Consider the following 19,946-nt stretch of genomic DNA (forward strand, 5'->3'; position numbering starts at 1 on the left):
CCCCACCCAGGTCCTCATCCTGTAAAAAGGACCCTCCTTTGGGAATGGCAGCAAGGCCCGACAGGAAGCCCAGACACCTGGGGCACCTTGTCCAGCTGACAGACATTGTGCTAGCCCTGGGCTGAGAGAACCAGCCAGCTACGGGCCCCCACTCTCCCCAGAGAGGGGGTACAGCACCAGGCAGCTGTAGGAAGGCTGCACCTACTGGCCCTGGGCAGGGAGCAAGAAGAGCTGGAGAGCCACGACCCTGGGCAGGTCTTCTGGCCTCCCAGCCTTGGTGTTTCTCTCTGTCCTGTGGCGGTCCCAGGGTGGACCTGTCTCCTGCCCTGCCAGCCATTCACCTGCTTAGACGGCAGCAGTGGGGCAGGGGGCAGTGCCCAGGCTCTGGAGGTAACCCTTCTCCTCTCCCATGGGGCGGGAGCCCAGGCAATGGACGACTGTCTTCTGGGCAGAGTGCACAGCTCTGAGCCTCCGCACGTGATAGCTGTGATGGGCGCCGTCAGGTGGGTGGGTGGCGGGCCATCTGTACAGGCATACGGAATCGTCTCTGCAAAGGTCTCCCTGTTAGCTCCCGAGCCCTACTAACTCCCTATTTCTTGTGAAAATGGGGGGCTTTGGGGGTAGGGACCAAACCCAGGCCAAGAATAGTAAAATGAAGGCATACAATTCAGCCCGGGGCAACAACCCCTAAGTGCTGTGCGACCTTGAGCATCACTGCAAGTGGGGCGCCCCGGGAGCCCACGAACATATCACAAAGGACAGGAGAGCAGGCTTCCATTTCCAGAGCTGAAACAGAGTTCTGACCCTGGAGACTGGCTTCCTTGTGACCGCTCCAGGTGGGGGGGCCCGCCGAGGGCCCCTCTCCCGGGGTCTCCAGCAGGGGCGCAATGGGGAGGCACGGTGGGTGCATTAGAGCCCCGAGGGGTAACGCCCAGGGGGCTGCTGCAGGGAAACAGGGACAGGCCGCCGGCTTCCGCGCCCGCCTCGATTTACAGTCAGATCCAAGCCCACGGGTGGAGGGCCCGAGGCCCCCCGCTCTCTATTTGGGAGTCACAGCCACCGGAAGCGGCTGACCCCGGTGGTGCTGCAGTCTCAGGCGGAAGCCCCCTTCCGGCCGGAGCCGGCTCCACACCCCTATTCTGGCCCAAGACAATACGGGGAGTCAAGGCCTCGCGCTTCCTGACCCGTCGCTCACTGGCCCCTTCCCTCCGGCGCAGCGGGACGCAGAGCCCCGGCTCTTGGGCGGGACCCAGGCCTCGGGGGCGGAGCCCTGAGGCAGGGAAGGGGAGGAGCCAGGGAGCCGGGGCGGGGCCGGAGCCTCCGTGCCAGAGGCCGAACCAGGTCAGGTCGGGCTTGGGGGCGGAGCTTGCGCCGAGGGGCGAGTCCAGAAAGGCTGGGAGCGCGGCCGGATGCGGTGCTTCGGGGCGGCGGGGCGGGACAGGTCGCCGAGTCCAGCCGGACCTGGGGACAAAGCTGCAGGGCCGGAGCACGCGCCTGTCCAGGAGGCCAGAGGTCCGGCCTGGGCCGGGAGCAGGGCCATCCGGGGCGGGGCCGCGGGGCCGGGGCGGGGCCAGGGAGTCTGGGGACTGGCGTCTCCCTGGGGCGGGGCCGGGGCGGGGCGGCGGGCGGGCCCGGAGGCGCGGCGCCGGAGACGCACAGGCCCCGCCCCCCGCGCCGCCCGCCGCCCGCCGCCCGCCGCCCGCTGCCCGCTGCCCGCCTTGAGCGCCCGGCGGAGACCGCGGGGTCCGCAGCGCTCTGCCCGCGGGTTCCATTGAGAAAAGCCGAACGGCGGCGGCGGTGGCGGCGGCGGCGACTGCGCGGAGCAGAAGAGCCGGCAGCAGCCCGCCGCCCGCCGCCCCCGGCGGTCCGCGCGCCCGAGCGCAGGGCCTTGCCTCCGGCCTCCGCAGCGGCTCCCAGCCGGGCGCTGCGCGCCGGGGGCAGGCCAGGGCGGCCGCGGAGCTCGGGGGCCGGGGACATGAGCCGCTCCGCGGCTCCTCCGCGTCCCCGCCGCCCGCCGCCGCCCGCCAGGGGCTAGAGGCGGCCGCCGGGAGGGCGCGCGGCGCCGGAGACATGTCCAGGAGGAAACAGAGCAACCCCCGGCAGATCAAGCGTGAGTCAAACTTTGCCCGCGGCCGACCCCCGGTCCCCGCGCGTCCGCGACCTTCACCCGCGCTGCGCCCCCCGCGGCGTGCCAAGCGCGCCCTAATCTAATCTTCCCTGGCGGCCGCCCCGCGGCTCCGCTTGGCACCGGGGTCCTCCCGGAGGGGCGTCCTCCGGGAGGCCTGGAAGAGTGGCTGGGGGCGCGGCCCCCTCGGGCCAGCCCCTCTCCCGCACCCCCGAGATGGTGCGGCGATTAGGCGGCCCCGATCTGGGCTCAGATAAAGTTTAAAATATTCCATTCTGCAAGTCCCATCCTGATAAGATCGGTCTGTCGGGACGGGCTGAAATTGTGATCTTATCTTGCGCGGTTGACTCTCCCAGGCCTCGTATCTCGAGGGAGAAAGGGAGAGACCGGGGAGGGAGAGGGGCGCCGGGCGCCGCGTGCAAATGCGCGGCCAAGTGGCGGGACCGGCCCGCGCCCCCCACCGCTCCTGCGGGCCGGAGAGCCGCGTGGCTTGGGGGGAGGGGTCGGCCACTCAGACCCCCGAGCCCTGTTGGGGGGGGGGGTCTCGAACTCGAGTCTTTCCTGCCCGGGGACAGCTTCCCGGAAGTCCGACCGTCCTCATATCGCGGCCGAGGCCGCACTGGCATCAGATGGTGGGCTCGGATGCCCGCCGGCAACCCCCTCCCATCCGAGGCGCTTCCCCAAGTCAGGGAGGGGGTTCCCGGGGACTCGGCCAGGCCCGCCTCTGCTCGCGTCCGAGTTTCTTGCCCGTCTGTCCCACGGGCCATTCCCGGGGGCCGGGGGTCTATACTGCTTATGCTCCGGCTGTAAGAGCGCCCGCACTCTCGGGGCCACTCGGCTGCCGGGGACGCGAGGGAGCCACGCGCGGGAGGCGCCGCTCCCCACCCCACGCCAGTAATAACTTGGCGCCTAGGCGGCCAGGGCGCAGGGCTTCCCCGGGGTCGCAGCTCGCAGGCCGGAGGGGCCGCCCAGGAGGCGGCACGGGGGCCCTGGCCCGCTGCGCAGCCCCAGGCTCCCGGGCACCGCCACCACTGTCCACGTGAGCACCGCCCCCAGGACCCTGTGTGAGCGCGCCTGGGGCAGGGTCCCTCCTGGAAGTCCCAGAGAGGGGAACCGCGAGCATGAATCCGGGTTCCCGTAACCCGACTCCCTCGGTGTGCAAGCGGGACCTGTTTTCCGAAAGTCGCCTTCTGTCAAGTCAACTCAAGTATTAAAACCACCCACAGGTCCCGATCTGCGCCTGGTCTCCGGTTTCTTTTCCGCCTCCTCCCCTGGGCGCCTCTGCTCGCCGTGTTCTCGTGTGTGCGTGTGTGTGTGTGTGTGTGTTTCGGTGTGATGAGAAATGCCGACAGCGCGAGCAGGGACATCGCAGGTGGGAGCTGATCGCCGGCGCCGATAAGGCCCGGAGCGGGGCGAGCCCTCGGGTCGGGCTGGGTCGGCCGAGCGGGGCGCGCTGGGAACAGGGACCGAAGCGCAGGCGGGCGCCCGCCCGGGCCGGGGGGCCGGGGAGAGAGTGGGGCCTGGGAGGCGGGACTGGGCGCCTCCTCCCGCTGGCAGATCTTGGTTTGTTAAGATGCGAGCGCTGATTGTCACCTAGCGGCGGCGCCCGCCCGTCCGCCCTCTGCCCGCGGCTGTGCGTGCGGCCCCGCAGTTGTGCGCCCGCCTAGCCGATCTCACCTGCGACCAGGCCGCGGGGTGCGGGGCAGGAGGCCGAGCGCTTGGGGCCGCCGCCGCCCCCTGCACCCCTCCCAGGCTGGGGCGCAGCTGCCCGCGCCTCTGTGCGCCTTTTGTTCCGCGCGAAGATAGATGTGCCGCGCTGATAAGGCGCGCAACCGATGGCGGCGGCGATAGGCGCTTCCATTTATTAACTTCAAACGTGGGAGCGGGGGAGGGCGAAGAGCGAGCGCGGCCTTGGCCGGCCAGATGGCTAACACGATAGGCCGGGCGGCGCTGGCGGGAAGCGCGGGCCGGAGCCCAGCTCGGGACCCTCGCGCCCCCGGCCCGCCTAGCTTTCCTCCCGCCCCGGTCGATGCGAGCTCGGATAAGCGCCGGGCGGGTCGTCCGGATGGCGATCGCCAAGAGCGATAAGAGGCCTTATCTTTGGCCACCAGGCCCGGCCGGGTTCGAGGCAACAGCAGCGCGGGGGCTACGCGGCCGGGGGGGAGCTGGGGCCTGGGACCCGATAGGGGGCGGGGGCCGGCGTCCGCGCCGGGCGGTCTGGGCGAGTTTTCATCCCAAACACACTCAATTGCCGGGAAGTTGGTCCTCCCCCTGCGGGTGGTACAGTCCGTCAGAAAGCGCAAACTGACTCAGCCGGCCCCGAGCCGGTGGGGAGCAGGACAGCGCGCCCCTGATCCTGTGAGATGGTGTGAGATAGCCAGAGGTGGGGTTTGTCACCTCCACAAGGGGATGGGGTGCTCCCCCCTCGAATCAGGCTTGGGTTGGTGTCCTTCCTGGCAAGTGTTAGGTATAACCTGCTTGGAGTTTTCTTGAGAAAAAAAAAAATTGAGGCTTCCATTGCCAGCCTGTTTTGGGAGGACCTGGTGTGCTGATGTCTTTTTGAGCAGGTCCCCCAAAATCAGGAGGGAAGGTCTGAGCAGACCTAGGTCGATCCACTCTGCCAGCCTTCACTGGACTCTTGCCGTAGGCAAGCGCGGGGTCCCAGCCACTTCCCTGGGGAGACCCGAGGCAGGACTGAGCGCTGGGGGCGGGGCTCCCAAGGAGCAGGGCAGATGCGCGGGCCGGGTGTCAGGCGCTCCCGGAGGAGGAGCCTCCGGGGACAGTGGGCTGTTGGGGGGCAAGGGGAAGGCTGGGGTGCCTGTGGTGCTCGAGAAAGGACCCCTGTGTACGCAGGGGGCTCCAGAGGCCTTGTGTAGGGGGAGGGCCCTGGGGAACCATGGACCCCAGCCAGCAGGTGGAAGTCTGGGGCTCGCCCTGCCCATGCCCTGCCCGTGCCCAGCCCAGCCCAGCAGCCACTCTGTCACAGATGAGGGTGGTGTTCACATGTTCTCAGAGTTTGATTAAACAAATTATTGGTGGCCACAGGATGACTAATTCACTCCAAGCTTCGATGTCACCGTTCTTCAGCCCAGCGCCCACCTGTGGGGTTGGCGGTGTCTTCTGGCGAGGGCCAGTTCCAGGAGAGCCTGGGTTAGGCCCGGAAGGGAAAGGAGATGGTCTCTGCGAGTGTTTGTGAACGGAAGAGGTATTCTCTGAACAACTTTGCACACTCACCTTCTGAGCGTGGGAGGCACCGCCAGCCTGCCTGGCTCCTTGCAGTGCCCACCACCCCACTGTGATGGCAGAGAAGCCAGGAAAAAGGGGCCTTTGGCAATCAGCCACCGTGGCCAGGTTACTTCGCCTTCCACAGCCTCAGTTTCCCGCCTCTGAAACAGGCATGAGAATGTCTGCCATCCAGGGGCCACAGGCACGGAAGTCTTGCCCGCTCTCCACGGCCTCGGCCCCTCCTCTGAGCCCTGGGCGGGTGGGACTGAGCTGCAGGGAGCTAAGGCCTCTCGGAGGCCTAGAGAGCGGGAGGGGCGCACTGCTGGTCCTCAGCCCCTGAACCTGGACCTGTCCCGGGCTCCCATGGGCCTCGAGGTTGGGGTTCCACCCTGGCTGCAGATGGCTCCTGGCTCCCCCTAGTTCCTGGGCCTCAGAGAAGACAGCTCTGCCCCCCTTGGTGGTAATAACCACATTAACAGCAGTTAATATGGAGTCATTCTGCCAGGCCTTGTTTCGCCTAATCGGCCTCTACATCTGGGGAAACTGAAGCAGAAGGGCTGTTCCTCACCCAGGAAGGTGGCAGAGCCAGAGCCGGAAGGCAGGCGGCCTGGCGCCATGCTCAGCCCATCGCGGTGCGGGCCTCACGCGGCTCCCTTGCAGCCGCCCCTCTGCCTGGGCTTTCTCACGCCTCAGTCTCCACACCTGGGAAATGGGCCCTGGGAGCAGCGGCCCCGGGGGTCCTTCCCCAGCCCTGCTGTTGCCAAGTGTCCCGTGGCCTCCGTCCTGGACACCACTGCGCAGGGGCAAGGGCAGTCCCCGGGGAGACCTCACCCGCCCTTCCCGGGCCTGAGCCCCGGCCAGAGCCCCAGCCTCATCCCGCCTGCCCAGCCAGCCCCTCCCCAGGGTCACTGGGAGCCCAGCACGGCACCAGCCCCGCCAGGGATTTAAATGGGTCAGTTAAGGAAGAAAGGAGGAGGGAATGCGATGCCATTAATTGTACCCCTTATCTCCTGTTTCTATGCCAACCAGACGTTCCTAGGGCTTGACGGACTTGTGAATAATACTCCCGGCTGGCCTATCTTCCATCGACAGGCCTCCTCCTGGAGGCAGCTGTTGCCCGCCGATTGGTATCACCAGGCCCAGCCTTGGCCTGGGCCCCTGCCCACCCAGCCACCATACCCTGGATCTTCCTGGGGCTGCCCCAGGGCGCCTGTCCCCATTTCACAGAGGGGGAGACTGAGGCCACAGCTGGGCCTTCCACCGCTCTCGATCAGATAAATGACCTAATGGATACACAGCATGAAATGGACATGGACTCAGATCATGGCTTTGCCACTTACTGGCCATGGGACTATGGGCAAGGCCTGCCCCGTGAGAGCCTCCATTTTCCCATCTGCACGGTGGGCGTAATGATGTTACCAGCCTCTGAGCACAGCTGTGAGAATGGAAGGGAAGCATGTCGTCTGGGCCAGCTGCCACCGTCTGTCCTCCTCAGCATCTTACTGGGCAATCAGTCAGGTCAGATCTGCGGTTTCCAGCTTATCTGGGATGGAGAAATCCTGTCTCCCAAACTCTCTCTCAGAGAGTGAAGCACATACAGGGTCTCACCTGGGAAGCACCCCCCTACCCCACCCCACCCCCTCTGTAGCCCACAGAGCTCACTCTGCCAGCCACTGGTCATGGCTAGCCCTCTTCCTGGCCGGCCTTCCCTCCTGCCCATTCCAGCTCCAGCTTGCCAGGCTGTGCCACCCATGGCATGCTGCCTGCCCTCTCTCTGGGCTGGGGTTTCCTCGTCAGAAGGGAGCAGAGGAGAAGGGGCTGGGAGGGAGGTGTGGACGATGTTCCTTTGTACCCCCCCCAACCCTGAGCTCTGCCTGGGTGTGACCCCAGACTGAGTGGCTGTGGGTCAGGCAGCTGAGTAAGAGGCCCCAAGGTCTCCTGCATCCCTGTGCCCATCTCACTGATGAGGGGCAGGAGGCCTGGAGAGGAAGGGACTTGCCAAAGGTCCCCAGCCAGCAGCTAGCAGGACCAGGAGAGCAGTAGGCCTGTCTCAGCCCAGGGGAGTGGTCCGGGAGGCATGGGGTGTCCGAGGGAAGGCAGACCTCAGGGCCCTGATGGGGCCCAGGCAGCATCGCCTGGTGCCTCCTGCCCATGCCCCAGTTTTCAGATGAGGATGGACATGGATGCCATAAGAAGCAGGGACTTGAGTCCTACCCCAGGGCAAGGAGGAAACGGGGGGCTAGGCTGGGTCTGAGAGGGGCATGGTTTCACTCCCCCACCACCTCAGCAACGTGGACCTGGCGCAGAGACCCCATAGTGAGGCTGATGGACTCAACTCTCTCCCTGTGGCTTCCCGGCTGTGTGGCCCTGGCAGTGTCCCCCTGACCCCCAGTCCTTGCTTTCTTCTGTCGCTGGGTCTGCCGGCGCCCACCCCAGGGGCACTGTGCCTGGGCAGGGCGGGCGCAGCCAATGCAGCAGGACAGCAGGTTTGGAGCGCACCCAGGGGCCTGGCTTGGGGTGGGGACCTGGGCTTTTCGTTGCTGGGTGACATGTTGCTCCCACCCACCCCACTGTCCATGGTGCCGCTGGGTGGGCTGAGGACAGAGACCCCAGGGTTCCATCCCTTCCCTGTCCCCCAGACCAGGGAGCAGTGGCTGTGCACTGCAGGCCTGGGCTGACCTCAGAGGGCGCTGGGCTGCCAGCCAGCCCTTGTCTTCGGCATGGCAGGCCGCTGCTCGGGGGCTGTCACCTGGCAGGAGTCCTGGCCTTGTCGCCACCCTCTGGGCAAGTGACTTCTCTCAGGCCTCTCCCTCCTGGGGTCGTTATGTGGGAAGCAACTGTAAAGTGAGGTCCCAGGGCCGTGACCTCAGTGGACGCAACAGCCCTGTGAGCTGCTGGCTGCATTGCTGATACTTGGCCAGAAACCCCAAGGGGTGGGCATTTCACTCAGAGCCCTGTCTCCCCATTTCCTCCCCTTCTGGTGTTGGTTTTTGAAGGAGGGAATAGTGGGTAGGGATGCCCAGGCTGTACCACACCCTGGCTGGCCCTACTCCTGAGCCCTGTAGGTCCTTTTCCTGCCCAAGGATCTTACCTGCTGCTCTGATCATCCCTATTAGTGAATGACCCACTTTACTGGTGAAAAAACTGAGGCACTGGGCACCTGTGACATGCCTGAGGCCAGACGATGCAGGAGCTGGATCTGTGGACCCCAGAGGTGGGCAGAAGTTCCCCTGTGTAGTGCCCACTTGGCCCCCCAGGACTGCCCCCCTCCTGCTCCCTCCCCCACAGCCCCATGTTTGGGAGAAGGCAGTGGCCCTGCCGGGGCAGGAATGTGGTGCTGACCTTGGGCCAGAGCTGGGTGAGGCAGATAAGCGGGCCCCCCTCCCACCTCCTGTCCCCCTTCCTGGGCTGCCCAGCTGTGCCCTCTCAGAGCCCTGGCTTCCCCGCCTGTGAAAGAGGTGACAAGGTACTGGTGAGCCAAGGCATGGCCGGTGCCCTGGTCCTGGCGCTCCTGGCCCCTTCAGTCCAGTTAGCCAGTGTCTGAGAGCTCCTCCTACCAATTCTGCAGATGCCCGCTGAGGTTGAGGTTCTCAAACCATTTTGTACACAAAGCATTGGACGATCAGAGAGGGTAGGTGGCCACACCAACATCACACAGCACATGAGTGACACGGAAATGAGATAAAGGGAGTGCTGTGCAGGCCCTGCTCCAACTCCCAGGCACCCCCTACTCCCCACAGAACTGGGAGGCATGCTGCTTCCTGGGAAGGAAGGGAGGGCTTCAGTGGGGGGCTCTGAGCGTGGGTGACTCCAGGAGCTTCTGTGTGGGCAGCCACAGGGGAGGACAGGCTAGAATCCTGGGGGCAAGGCTCCCAAACTCTGTGGGTGCGCAGAAGTTACCTTGCCTTCCTGGGCCTAGTCCCCACCTCTGCAAGATGGGGGCGTCATGGGGACAGCAGGCTGGGCTCTGAGGGAGCCCCGGCCTCGTGGGGGTCATCAAGACTTGCTGAGCCTCAGTTTCCCCCCCAAAGTGGGCCAGTGGTGCCAGCCCTGCAGGGGTGGAGGTGCAGCCTGAGCTAGAGCCGGCATGCCATGCCACCTGTGGTTCAGTGGGGGCCCCTCCCACCTCCGCTGTCTCCCCACCTGCTGCCTGTCAGTTCTCCTTGGCATCTGACCCCGAGCTGTCTGCTTTTCCACTCAGCCCTGGGCACTTGTACGTGGCCAGCCCCCTGCCTCAACTTCTCTCTTCTCCACCAAGCCTCCACCCTGCATGGCCCACGCAGGGAGCTCCAGGGCCAGGGGTCCTGGCTTCCTGCGGTGAGGAGACAGGGGAGAGCCACCAAAGGGTCCCCTCGTGGGGACAGGGAGGGCCTGGGGGGGCCTGGAGTCCCCCCTCGGTGGCTCTTGGGGTGGCTCTGCCAGCAGGTGCGAGACCCTCTAAACAGGAGGGGAAAGTGCCGGCTCAGAGTGTGGGCGGCCTCAGGGCCCTGCGTGGCCTCCTCCATCCAGCCGGGTTCTCCGAGGCTCCAGGCTCCTGCCGTCCACCCCGAGCTCGCTGGTCACTGGTCACCCAGCAAGCTTAGCTGAGCATTAACTAAGTCCCTGCCGAGTGCCCTGACTTCCTGACCTGCGCTCACATCCCCCAGCAACCTTTGAGGGGGGCTCAGTGATTAACCCAGTGAATGGAGGAGAAACTGAGGCTTAGAGGGATTCTAGGTCAGCCCCAGGACTGCGCCTCAAGCACCCCCACCCTGGGTGAGGGAGGGGAGGGTGGCCCAGGGGCGGCTTCCAGGGCTAGAGCTCTCGGCTCTCTGCTAGGCCTGGTGACACCAGCGTTTGAGTCCGGGAGACCAAGGCCTTGCTATGGCTCCGGCCAGGCTGTGCTGCCATGCTGTCCTGGCAAGCTGTGTGACCTCGGGTGAGTCCTTTCCCCTTTGTGGGCTGAGGTGGCTGCTGCTCGGCTGTCCAGCTGCAGGAGAGGGACGAGCCTCTGCAGACTGGCACATGCCCAGGGCAGTTCCTGGAGCCCTGGGGGCTGGACGGTGCGGAGGGGAGGTCAGGCAGCATCTCAGATGAAGCCCTCAGGTGCCCATCTTGAGTGGGAGCCCTTGATCCTCAGGGTTGGCACAAGTGGATTTGGGGTCCCCTTCCAACCATGGTGTTCTGGGAGTGGACCTGTCCGCTGGGGTGTCCCGTGCGGGGGCCCCGAGACAAGAGCCCTTCACCGTTTCAAGGGAGCACGAGCTCACCCCCCGCTCCCCAGGCTGCTGAGGGGCTGTGGGCAGGGCCTCAGGCCGGGACCTGCTGGGACCCAGCGTGCCAGGGTGTCCTCACCCTGCTGCTTTTGTTACTGATGTTTCTTGCTTCTGGGAACTGGGGTTTGGAGAAGGCTCCGGCAGGGGTCCCACAGTAGGAGGCAGGGTGCTCCCAGCCAGCCCCACCTGCCGTGCCCCCCACCTCTGGCCCTCTTTCCACTTCATGGGCTTGGAACAGCTCGGGAGGCCTGGGCCCACCCCAGCTCCAGGGGCCCTGAGGGTGCCTCCTGCCTCAGTTTCCCTTCCTGGGCAATATGCCCACAGCCACTCCACCAAAACCAAATCTTTCCCCAGAGAGCAGAGGGACGCCCCGACGCACACACACTGCCATGGCCTTTATGGTCGGCGGCACCCAGGCCTTGGAAGCCCCGGCCAGGCTGGCCATCTCCCTGTCCTTCCCAGCTTTGCCGGCCAGAGTCCAGTCTGCCCCGAACTGTCTCCCGTCCGGGCCTCTGGCGGGCGCAGGTTTCAGCTCCTGTGATAACTCGGAAAGTTGAACTGGCCCCATTACTGCGCCGAGATGGTTGGTGAGATAGGGCCTTGATAATGGGGGAGATACGGCGTCTCCGTGGCCAATGGCCCGGCCTCTCCGCCCATTAACATTCCCCACCAGCATCAGCTCCCGCCGCCTATCTCCTCTATTTCCACTCCTCCCGCAGATAAGAATGGAAATTCTGACTTCATAGCTCACTGATTAAAGTGTCTGGATTTCTTGATAATACACAGATAAATTATGTTTTTGAAAAAGAAGGTAGGGAGGAGGGTGAGGAGGGTGGGGGCTCTGGAGGGGAGCCCTTGGCCGTCTCTCCAGCCTCTCCTGGCCCCGGGCCGGCCATGAACCTCCACACATCTGGCCTGTACAAAGACAGTGTCCGGGGGCCAGGCTGGGGAGGGGAAGGAACAGGCTCCTGAGCAGAGCCGCAGCAGAGGGACCACACTGGGATGGGCAGTGCCCGCTCCGAAGGGGGAAGCCCTCTGGCAGGGAATTCGAGCCGGGGGTCTGGACCTGGCCACCTGCACAATGACTCTTGGGGCGCATCTTTGTGCCTCGGTTTTCTCATCTGTCGGATGGGCCTGGGCTTGTCAAGAGGTTGCAGTGCCCCGAGGGCGGATGTTTTGCCTCGCTGGGTCCCTGCTGTCTCCTGGGCACGGAGAAGAGTATCTGGCTGTACCGTAGGTGCCCAAGAAACCCTGGGGCCAAGCAGAGCCAGTCGTGGGGAAGCGGCTCCCATCCAGCCCCCCACCCTGTCACCAGCCACTCTGCTGCCGCGTGTGGGACTGAGGTGCCATCTCCATGTCTGTCTGCATAAAGCCGCCTTCTTCAGCTGATCCGAGATGCGGTGCTGATGGTGTGATCGTCGCCGATTAGGGCTGGCGTGTGGCTAATCCTCCTGCTGAGGGACGGGTGCGGCAGCCCTGGGAGGGCCAGGTGCCCACAGAGGGACACCTTCCCCGGCAGTGCCGAGGGGAAACCGAGGCCTCGTGGTGCCCCTCCCCCGGGGCAGTGGCCAGGCTGAGCTGCCTCCCCCGCTGCAGAAAGCCTTCCAGAGGGGCTGCCCGGCACTCCCAGCAGGCGCAGAGCAGCTGGCCATTTCTTCCCGCTTTCTGCATTTATTTTTCAAGTGACTCTTAAGAAATGAGACTATCTGTGACCCTTGAGGCAGGAGGCCTGAGTGGGCAGTTAGCAACATTTCTGGGTGGCTCTAGGACCCCCCAGTTATAATAATCCTAATGGCGGCTGTTGTCGGGTAATACCTCCCTTTACTGAGCACTTTCTGTGTGCCAGACCTGGGCCTGGCCTCTGTTGTCCTGAAGAGTCCTCCCCACAGCCCTGGGAGGGGCACCTGTGACCTCATTTCTCCCCGTTGGAGGATCCAGTGCTCAGAGAGGTTGAGTAACTCACCGAAGGTCACACAGCACAGAAGGGAACAGTACAGACTCTGGCTTAGATGGCTGGTCAAAGTCTGGGTCTCCATCCTAGCTGGAGGTTCTGGGGGGTGTTTGCAGCCAAGGGCCTCCCATCTCCCCTAAGGGGCCTGCCCCCTCAGTTTGGGGAGGAAAGGCCCAGGCACAGAAAGGGTTTCTGCTGGGGGCCACAGAGTCCTGTCCAAGGGCAGTCAGTGGAGTGCCTCTACTCCTGCTTATCTTTGGGGGTCAGTTCATCTGACCCCAGAAAATAGGCTCATTTGGTGATAAGTTGGTTTCTTTCTGTCTACTGGGTTTTGTTTTGTTTCACTATTCTAAAGGAAGTCAGCTATTTCCAGTAAAATGGGTGCATATGTGGGGGAGGAGGACAAGAGTAGGACCGGGTAAGCAGGGTTCAAATTCTGGCCCGTGGGGGGTGGCCTGAGCAAGTGACTTCATGTCCCTGAACCTCAGACTCCTCGCCTGGCCACGGGGCATCGTCACGGCCCTGGCCTCGCCAGCCTTTGAGGAATGAGACTGGAGGGAATCGGGTGGGGAGGGCTTCTGGGCCAAGTGCTGCAAGACCCATGTGCTCACGGGGGTGTGTGTGGGGTGCGGGTTGTAAGGCTGGGGCTGCGCCCTGAAGCCCTCATTCCTGCAGCACCCCCTCCACGAACCCCCCCCTCCAAGCTTTCTCCCCGGACTGTTGCTGACAAACAGCTCCAGTTTGCAGAGGCCAGGGCCCATCCTGTCAGAGATGCGAGCGGCTCCAGCACCTTGTCCTCCGGCGTTGGCAGTCTGCTCCTCGGACGACCCTCTGTTTCCACCAGCGCCATTGGGAATGCGGAGGGAGTGGGGGGTCCAGCTGCCCCTGTTGTGGTGGCTGACAGGCACATCCCAGGTCTGAGCCTTGGTTTCCACATCTGTGAAATGGGGCTGAAGAAACTGAGGCCCGCCCTATGGGACCCTGGAGTCGGTGGCTGGCTCTGCTGTCGCCCCTGAGGTCTCCTTGCCTGGTCCCCACCCAGCTGTGCCCCCCCAGGGCTCACAGGCCCTCTCCTGGGAGGAGCTCAGCCCCCAGCCTCTCAGCATCTCTCTGGGCCTCCCTGCCCTCACCCATACAGCAGGGGGCTGCCCCCCTTGAGGTCCTTTTGGCGAGCTGATGGGAGGGCGTCTGCTCCGCAAGGGCAGGTGCGCTGCTGGGGCCCTGCTCCTGGTGGTGACCAACCTCGGACTGGCCCCCCAGCTGCGGGAGTTCCAGGCAGGGCACTGGCTGTGCCGGACTCAGCAGGAGGGAGCCTGAGAGAGGGAGCCCCACCCCTCGGTGTGTCCCCCCAACAAGAAAGAAAGAAAAGGGAGCTGATAGAAAGGCCGACGGGCCTGTGTGGCGGAGGCGCCCTATCGCCTTATCTATCTGCCTGCTCTCTCGGAGCGGTGCTGCTGTTTCCCCTGATCTCACCCACCGAAATGCCAGGAACAAAGGCCCTCGCACACTCACACACACGCCCGCAGCCCCGCAGCCCCGCAGCCCCGCAGCCCAGCAGCCCAGCCCCAAGAAAACGGCGCCCCAGACCGAAGGACGAAAGCCTGGGTTGGGTTCTTAAAATCGTGGTCACCGTCGTCTTCACTTTGCAACGGAAGCCAAAACACAGCCCTCCCTGCGAGAGGCAGCCGAAGAAGTTGCCCCCTCCGGGCCCTCCCTGGAGGGAGGCACCCCGCCTTGGGGCCAGGTCCCAGCAGGGCCGGGCATCCTATCCTGACTGTGTGACCTTGGGTCGGCGTCTTTCCCCCTCTGGGTCAGTAGCTGGGGAAGGGGTGGGGTTTGAGGATCTAACGGGGCTCAGAGGAAAAGGAAGCGCCTGCAGTACAGCCAAAGGCCCCCCCCCTGGCGGCGCCGCAGGCTTGGGGCTCGGTCAGGTCAGCCGGAGCCCAGTACCCCCAGAAGCTGCCCCCGCAGAGCCTGGTCCCCGCCCAGCCCGGCCCCCGAGCAACTTCCCCCCAGGCCCCGCCCCCGCGGCCGGGAACCGGGGCCTAACCTGTGTGCCGGCAGCCAATGGAAACGGAGCATGCAAACGAGCGGGGGTGAGGCTCGGGGATTGGCCGCGCCGCGTGGGGGCGGAGCCTCCTCAGAGGCGCGGGCCCCTCGGGGGAAGCCCTTGCTGTGGGGGCGGCGGCCCCACCAGACCTCGCCCCGGGGGAAGGCGCCCCCGTTCTGGCAGGGCCCGCCCTCGGGGGCTCGGAGGCGCGCACAGGCGGGCCTCTGGATGGCCTCCTGCTGACCCTTAGCACCCAGACCCCCGCAGCCTGCGCCGGGGGGCCGGGACTCGGGCGTTCCTGAGGTCGGCGCCGCCAACTCTGACTCCCAGATGGGAACACCGAGTTCAAAAGCGGGGCGGGGACGACACCAGGCCAGCCAGCTGGCCCTCCTCCCCTGTGTCTGGGGCACCTCCGGACCCTCTGCGTTGCTGTCCCCTGCTCTGCCCTCCCCCGGCTGATGTTTATCCAGAACCTCCTGCCTTCAGGCTGGGACAGGCCCGGGACACCGTCGTGCTCGTCTGCGGAACAAGCTGCCCGGTGGCTGGAGTGGAGGGTCTGGCCTGCCCGCCTCCCGGGGTGGCTTCTGTGCATTCTGGCAACCCTCGTCCGCCCCCAGGGACAGCAGGCTCCCTGGGGTCCCACTCTCACCTGTGGCTATGGTGCATTCCAGAAACTTGGGGTCTTCTGGGTTTACCATTTTCAGAAATTTACGTGCCAGAAGACCGTGTCTGTAGGAAGCACTCAATACTTTGGGACATGCTCATTGTGGTCGAAATCACTTTGCACCCCACCAGATGTCTTGTCAGCAAGGTGGAGCCCAGAGCCCCCCAGTGCCCCCCCACACCTGCAGGCGTAAGCCACGGGCATGGGCGTTTTTAAAAAGTGCAAAGTGGGAACTCAAGGAGGGGTCAGGAGGGAGGGGGTCCTGGCCGAGATGTAAGGGGAGGAAACAATGAGGGGCGGTCAGACTAGAACCAGACTGCCGCCACGTGACCCAAGCTATCCCCCTGCCTCTCTGGGCCTCTGTCCCCACCTCTGTGGGAAGGGGTGATGGTGCCTCCCTGGGAGGCGGTGGTCAGGCCAGAGGAACACGGCGCACAAGAGGGAGAGTCCCTGGGCAGCCCCACCGGGGAGGGGTCTCCTAACACCTCCCGTCACCTCTCTGCAAGGGACCCCCATTCTGACAGCTGTGTCTCCCCCAAATGTGCAGGGCATACAGTAGGTGCTCCATAAATATTCCCTCAGTTGATTTGTAAATCTGCTCCCTGCCCCGGTCCCTGTCCTAGGAGAGCAAAGCAAAAACCCGAGGGAAAAGGAAACTGCAAGAGAAGGTCAGCAAGGGGGCTGCTGTGGGCAGAGCCCCGGGCTTGGCAGCTGTGGCAGCACCGCACACAGCCGCAGGGCTGAGGGTCGTGCTTCGGGGCTGGCTGCCTGGGAATGGGGACGGCAGGCCCCCCTCTGCATGTCCTTACGTGCTTGCGTCTCCATTTTCATCTTGTACTGAGCTCCTCCTGTGAGCAGGGCCTGGTCCGGGACCCCATGACCTCACCAGGGCTTTGCCCCAGCCTCACAGAGCCCCAGGCTGGCAGGAGGATAGAGAAGGAACACAAGAAACAAATCGCTAGTAATGGGGGACCTCAGTGCCACAGTGGGGAGTATGGAGGCCCCTGTAGCTGGAGGACTGGGGTTGGGGAAGGTGGGGTGGCCACCCCGAAGCAGAGACTTTATGAAGAGACAGATGGTGGTGTGTAAGGAGCTCCGGCAGAGGCCACAGCAGAGACGAAAGCCCTGAGCAGGGAATGCACTGTGGCGAGAAGGAGACCTGCACAGGCCGGGCCCAGCTTCTGCAGGTCGCCCCCTTCCTGTGCACCTCCACAGCCTCCCCGCGCCACCGGCGGTCATGATACAGGGTGGGCCAGCCCAGGGGTGGGACAGGGACAAGGGACAGCGTGCCCCCTTTACCCCGTACCAGACTTTTCCTCTCCGCCTACTCTGCCCTGGCTGATGGGCTTCCTGCTGGCCCAGGCTCACCTTGCGTCCTGTCTCAGGCCAGTGGCCAGAGGCTTTGGCTCACAACCCTAATGCCCAGGCCCTGAGATGACCGTCTTTGCGTGGCTTTCATTCGCCCAGAGGGGTCAAGACCTCGGGTTCTGGAGCTACACAGCCTGGGTGCAGATCACAGCACTGCCATTTACCGGGTCTGCTTGGGCTGGTCACTGAAACCCAGAGCCTTGGTCCTCCTCCGTAAGACGGGGACAGGGCCTCTGAGGGTTGTGGAGGCTGCACGCACCCAGTCGGGGGCTCCCTGAGTAGGGGAGGGCTGCTGCCTGCGGGGAGTGGAGCAGGACACCAGCAGGCTTGGTCCCTCCATGGTAGACCAGCCGGGTCAATCCCAATCAGCAGCAGAAGTGTGCCCAGGACCACTCACAGGGCAAGCAGGCTTGTGTAGCCTCCCTCTTGGACTGACCACACCCCCAAGTCAGCCACCAGACAGGGCCAAACCCCAGCGCGAGGTGGCCTCCGTCTCCTCGTCCAGCAAAGGGCCGAAGTAGCCAGAGGGTGGGGAAGGCCACGTCACTGTGCAGGGCTGTGCACGTGGGTGGCAGGGGGTGTCTCTGAGCCGCTGAGGACAGGAACAGCATGCGTGGACGACGGCGCATAGCACTGGGTGGCAGACTTCTTTGTGGGAAAATAACTACAACATAAAATTCACCATCTTCATCATTTGAAGTGTACAAGTCAGTGGTGTCAAGCCCATTCACAAGGTCAGGCAGCCAACTCCATCTGTCTCCGGGGCATTTCCATCATCCCCACAAGTCGCTCCCCAGCCGGGCACCTGTTCTGCTCTGTCTGCAAACTTGAGTCTGGGGTCTCAACTCCAGTTGACAGGCTCAGGGTGGGCAGGCAAGTGGCAGTATTGGAGCCCAAGTGTTGCCCTGCACCAGCATCCCTAACACTGTGGCTCTGGGACCAGTGAGCATGAGGGGTGCACGGGGCCAGCAAGTCCAGGCTCAGGCCCTGCACAGCCACCGCCTCTGTGGGACTAGGAAGCCCCTCCCACCCTCTAGGGGCTTCAGTTTCCCCATCTGCAGTGGGAACAGACTAGATTTGCTTCTTGGGACCTGGCCACACCCAACAGGAAAGGCCAACCCAGAGGACCCAGTGCTCCCTGCACGGCTTCCATGGGGCGCTGAGAAATGGCCCAGGGCAGTGGCCACGAGGCTGACGCTGGAGGCTCCTGGGGCCCGTGTGCCCCTGCCCCTGAGCTGCAGAGGGACAGTGTTGTCTGGAAGAGGGGGTGGTAACTGCCCACCCCAGGCCAGGGCTCCCTGCTGTGAGTGGAATCCTGAAGCCAGGACCCGGCAGGGCCCCGGATGGGCTCCGGAGTTCCCGCCTCCCCTGGGGCGCAGCCCTTCTGTAAAGGGGGTTGACAAGGGACCTCTCAGTGGCTGCTCTGCGGGACCCAGTGCAGTGGCGCCCCTGGGCCTGTCTGTGGACGTGCTGGGCCTCTCTTCCCCGCCCCCCACCTATCAGATGGCAGGCCCTGTCACACCGGAGCCCCATCCCCTAACGGGAAACAATCTGCCTCCATCCATCTGACGTGCAGGCTGTGCGGCGACGGCTCCATTAGCCGCAGCCCCCACTCCCATCTATCAGCCCTTATCAGCTCATCTGCCCAGAGATTCCCTCCCCAGCCTGTGGCACCCCGTTTTCTCGACACCATTCCCCCTTCTCCTCCCAGGCTGCCTTCCTGCTCACCACTCCATGCTGAGGCCGCAGCCGCCCCTGCCACGTGCCTTGGCCTCAGCCACCACCCTCACTCTGCTGTGGCCTTGACCCTTCCACCTCCCCACCGGTCACACGCCGTGGTCTTTGCCACACAGCTCCAAGCGTGATCTTGACAACCCCACGGTCCGCGAGTAGCCCCAGCCGCTCCGCTGCCCCCAGGCCCCCCTCCCCGGGGAGTATTAGTAATCGGTTCTCCGGAGTGAAACAATCTCGTGTAATCTATCAGCAGATATCGGGCCCATCGGAGGCCGGGAGTGGCCGGGCCCAGAGATGGCGCCAAGCTCTAGCGTTGATAAAGTTTCCGAGCTCAGCGATGATGAATGTTGAGTAAGTGCAGGCCAGGCCGATAGGATGTGGACTTGGCAGGCCCACAGCTCCGGCTGAAACCAATCTCTCCCCTATCAGCTGGGCTGGGCTTTCTCAGGCCCCGCTCCTTCTGGCCGCCTCCTCTCTCTCTGCCCAGCCCCTCCCGGGCCCCTGCCCCTGGGGACCAGGGTAGGGGACCAGCCCCTGGCCCAAGAGAGGGGGCAGGCTCAGGGCAGGGGTGGATCCTGAGCAAGGCCAAGGAGGTGGCACTGAGCCGGGCTGCCTGGCGGTAGTGGCCAGCCACAGCCACCGCATGCGGGGACCCTCCCTGTGGTCCAGCGCCCACGTTCTTCTCAGCTCAGCTAACCATGGAACCAATAATAAAACCCTGGCTCGGCCGCTCAGGGCTCCGGTCCCTCTGCATCCCCGCCCCCACTGCCCTCAGCTGCCGCAAGGCCCCCAGCCACCAGACTGTCCCGTTTCCGGGATGTTGCCCTGGCCGTTCCTCCAGCCCAGAGTGTTCTTCCCAGTTCGGGTCACAGCTTTGATATCACCTCCTCCTGGAAGCCCTCACTGGCCACCCACAGGCCTGTCCTCTCCCTTCCTGGTGTCTGAGATATGTCTGGTCCTGTGTGCTCACAGCTGCCCCGGCACCCGGCAGGCACTCAGGAACCTGAAGGAGGAAACCAGGGTGCTGCTGGGAGTGACTGATGTCTGGGGGTGCCTTGGCCTCCTGCAAAGCCCTTTCCCGCGCCCCCCCCACAGCAGCTCTATGAGGCCAGTGGCCAGTACCCATCAGCCAGGTGCGTAACCAAGGTGCAGGAAGGTCTCCGAGGCTCAGAGCCATGTGCCCCAGAACCTGGCTTGGCCCCTGGATGGCTGAGCACAAGGCCTGAGGCTGTGATGGGGCCAGGCAGGGGCTGTTGTGGCCTCTCCCTGCCTCGATTTTCTCATCTGTATGAGGGCATGTGGGGGCTGTATGTACCCAGTAAGGGGCTCCCTGAGTTGGGTTCACAGGGAGAGTTGGGTGTGAGGCAGACAGGAAATCATCACGCAGCTGATGAGGGTTTTGGCAAAGCTCCATAAACTCTGCAGGGCTGTGCACACATGTCTTGAGATTCCGAGCCTGAGGGGGCCACAGCTCCCGGGCCTGGGCCCTGCAGCGAGTAGCCAGCAGAGCCCGGGCCCTGGCCTCAGGGACAGACTGCAGTCACACGGCAGCCGGGGAGTGGACAGCGAAGGAG

At 64.5% G+C, this 19,946-nt stretch overlaps 1 protein-coding gene across 3 annotated transcripts in view; it reads left to right on the forward strand.

The window, feature by feature from the left end:
- The first annotated feature begins 1,697 nt into the window (after positions 1–1,697).
- Positions 1,698–19,946, forward strand: part of ZFPM1 (zinc finger protein, FOG family member 1) — a 65,108-nt gene continuing 46,859 nt past the window's right edge. For 2 of the 3 annotated variants that reach the window (XM_057492972.1, XM_036924222.2), the window contains exon 1: positions 1,699–2,110. In XM_057492972.1, the coding sequence (XP_057348955.1) occupies positions 2,071–2,110 (40 nt within the window). In that variant the 5' untranslated portion in view covers positions 1,699–2,070. Of the gene's footprint in view, positions 2,111–19,946 lie in introns of all 3 variants that reach the window. The other variant, XM_036924220.2, reaches the window with a different exon arrangement.

Source organism: Manis pentadactyla, chromosome 15 (genome assembly GCF_030020395.1).
Source record: "Manis pentadactyla isolate mManPen7 chromosome 15, mManPen7.hap1, whole genome shotgun sequence".
In the NCBI taxonomy this organism is placed as follows: Eukaryota; Metazoa; Chordata; class Mammalia; order Pholidota; family Manidae; genus Manis; species Manis pentadactyla.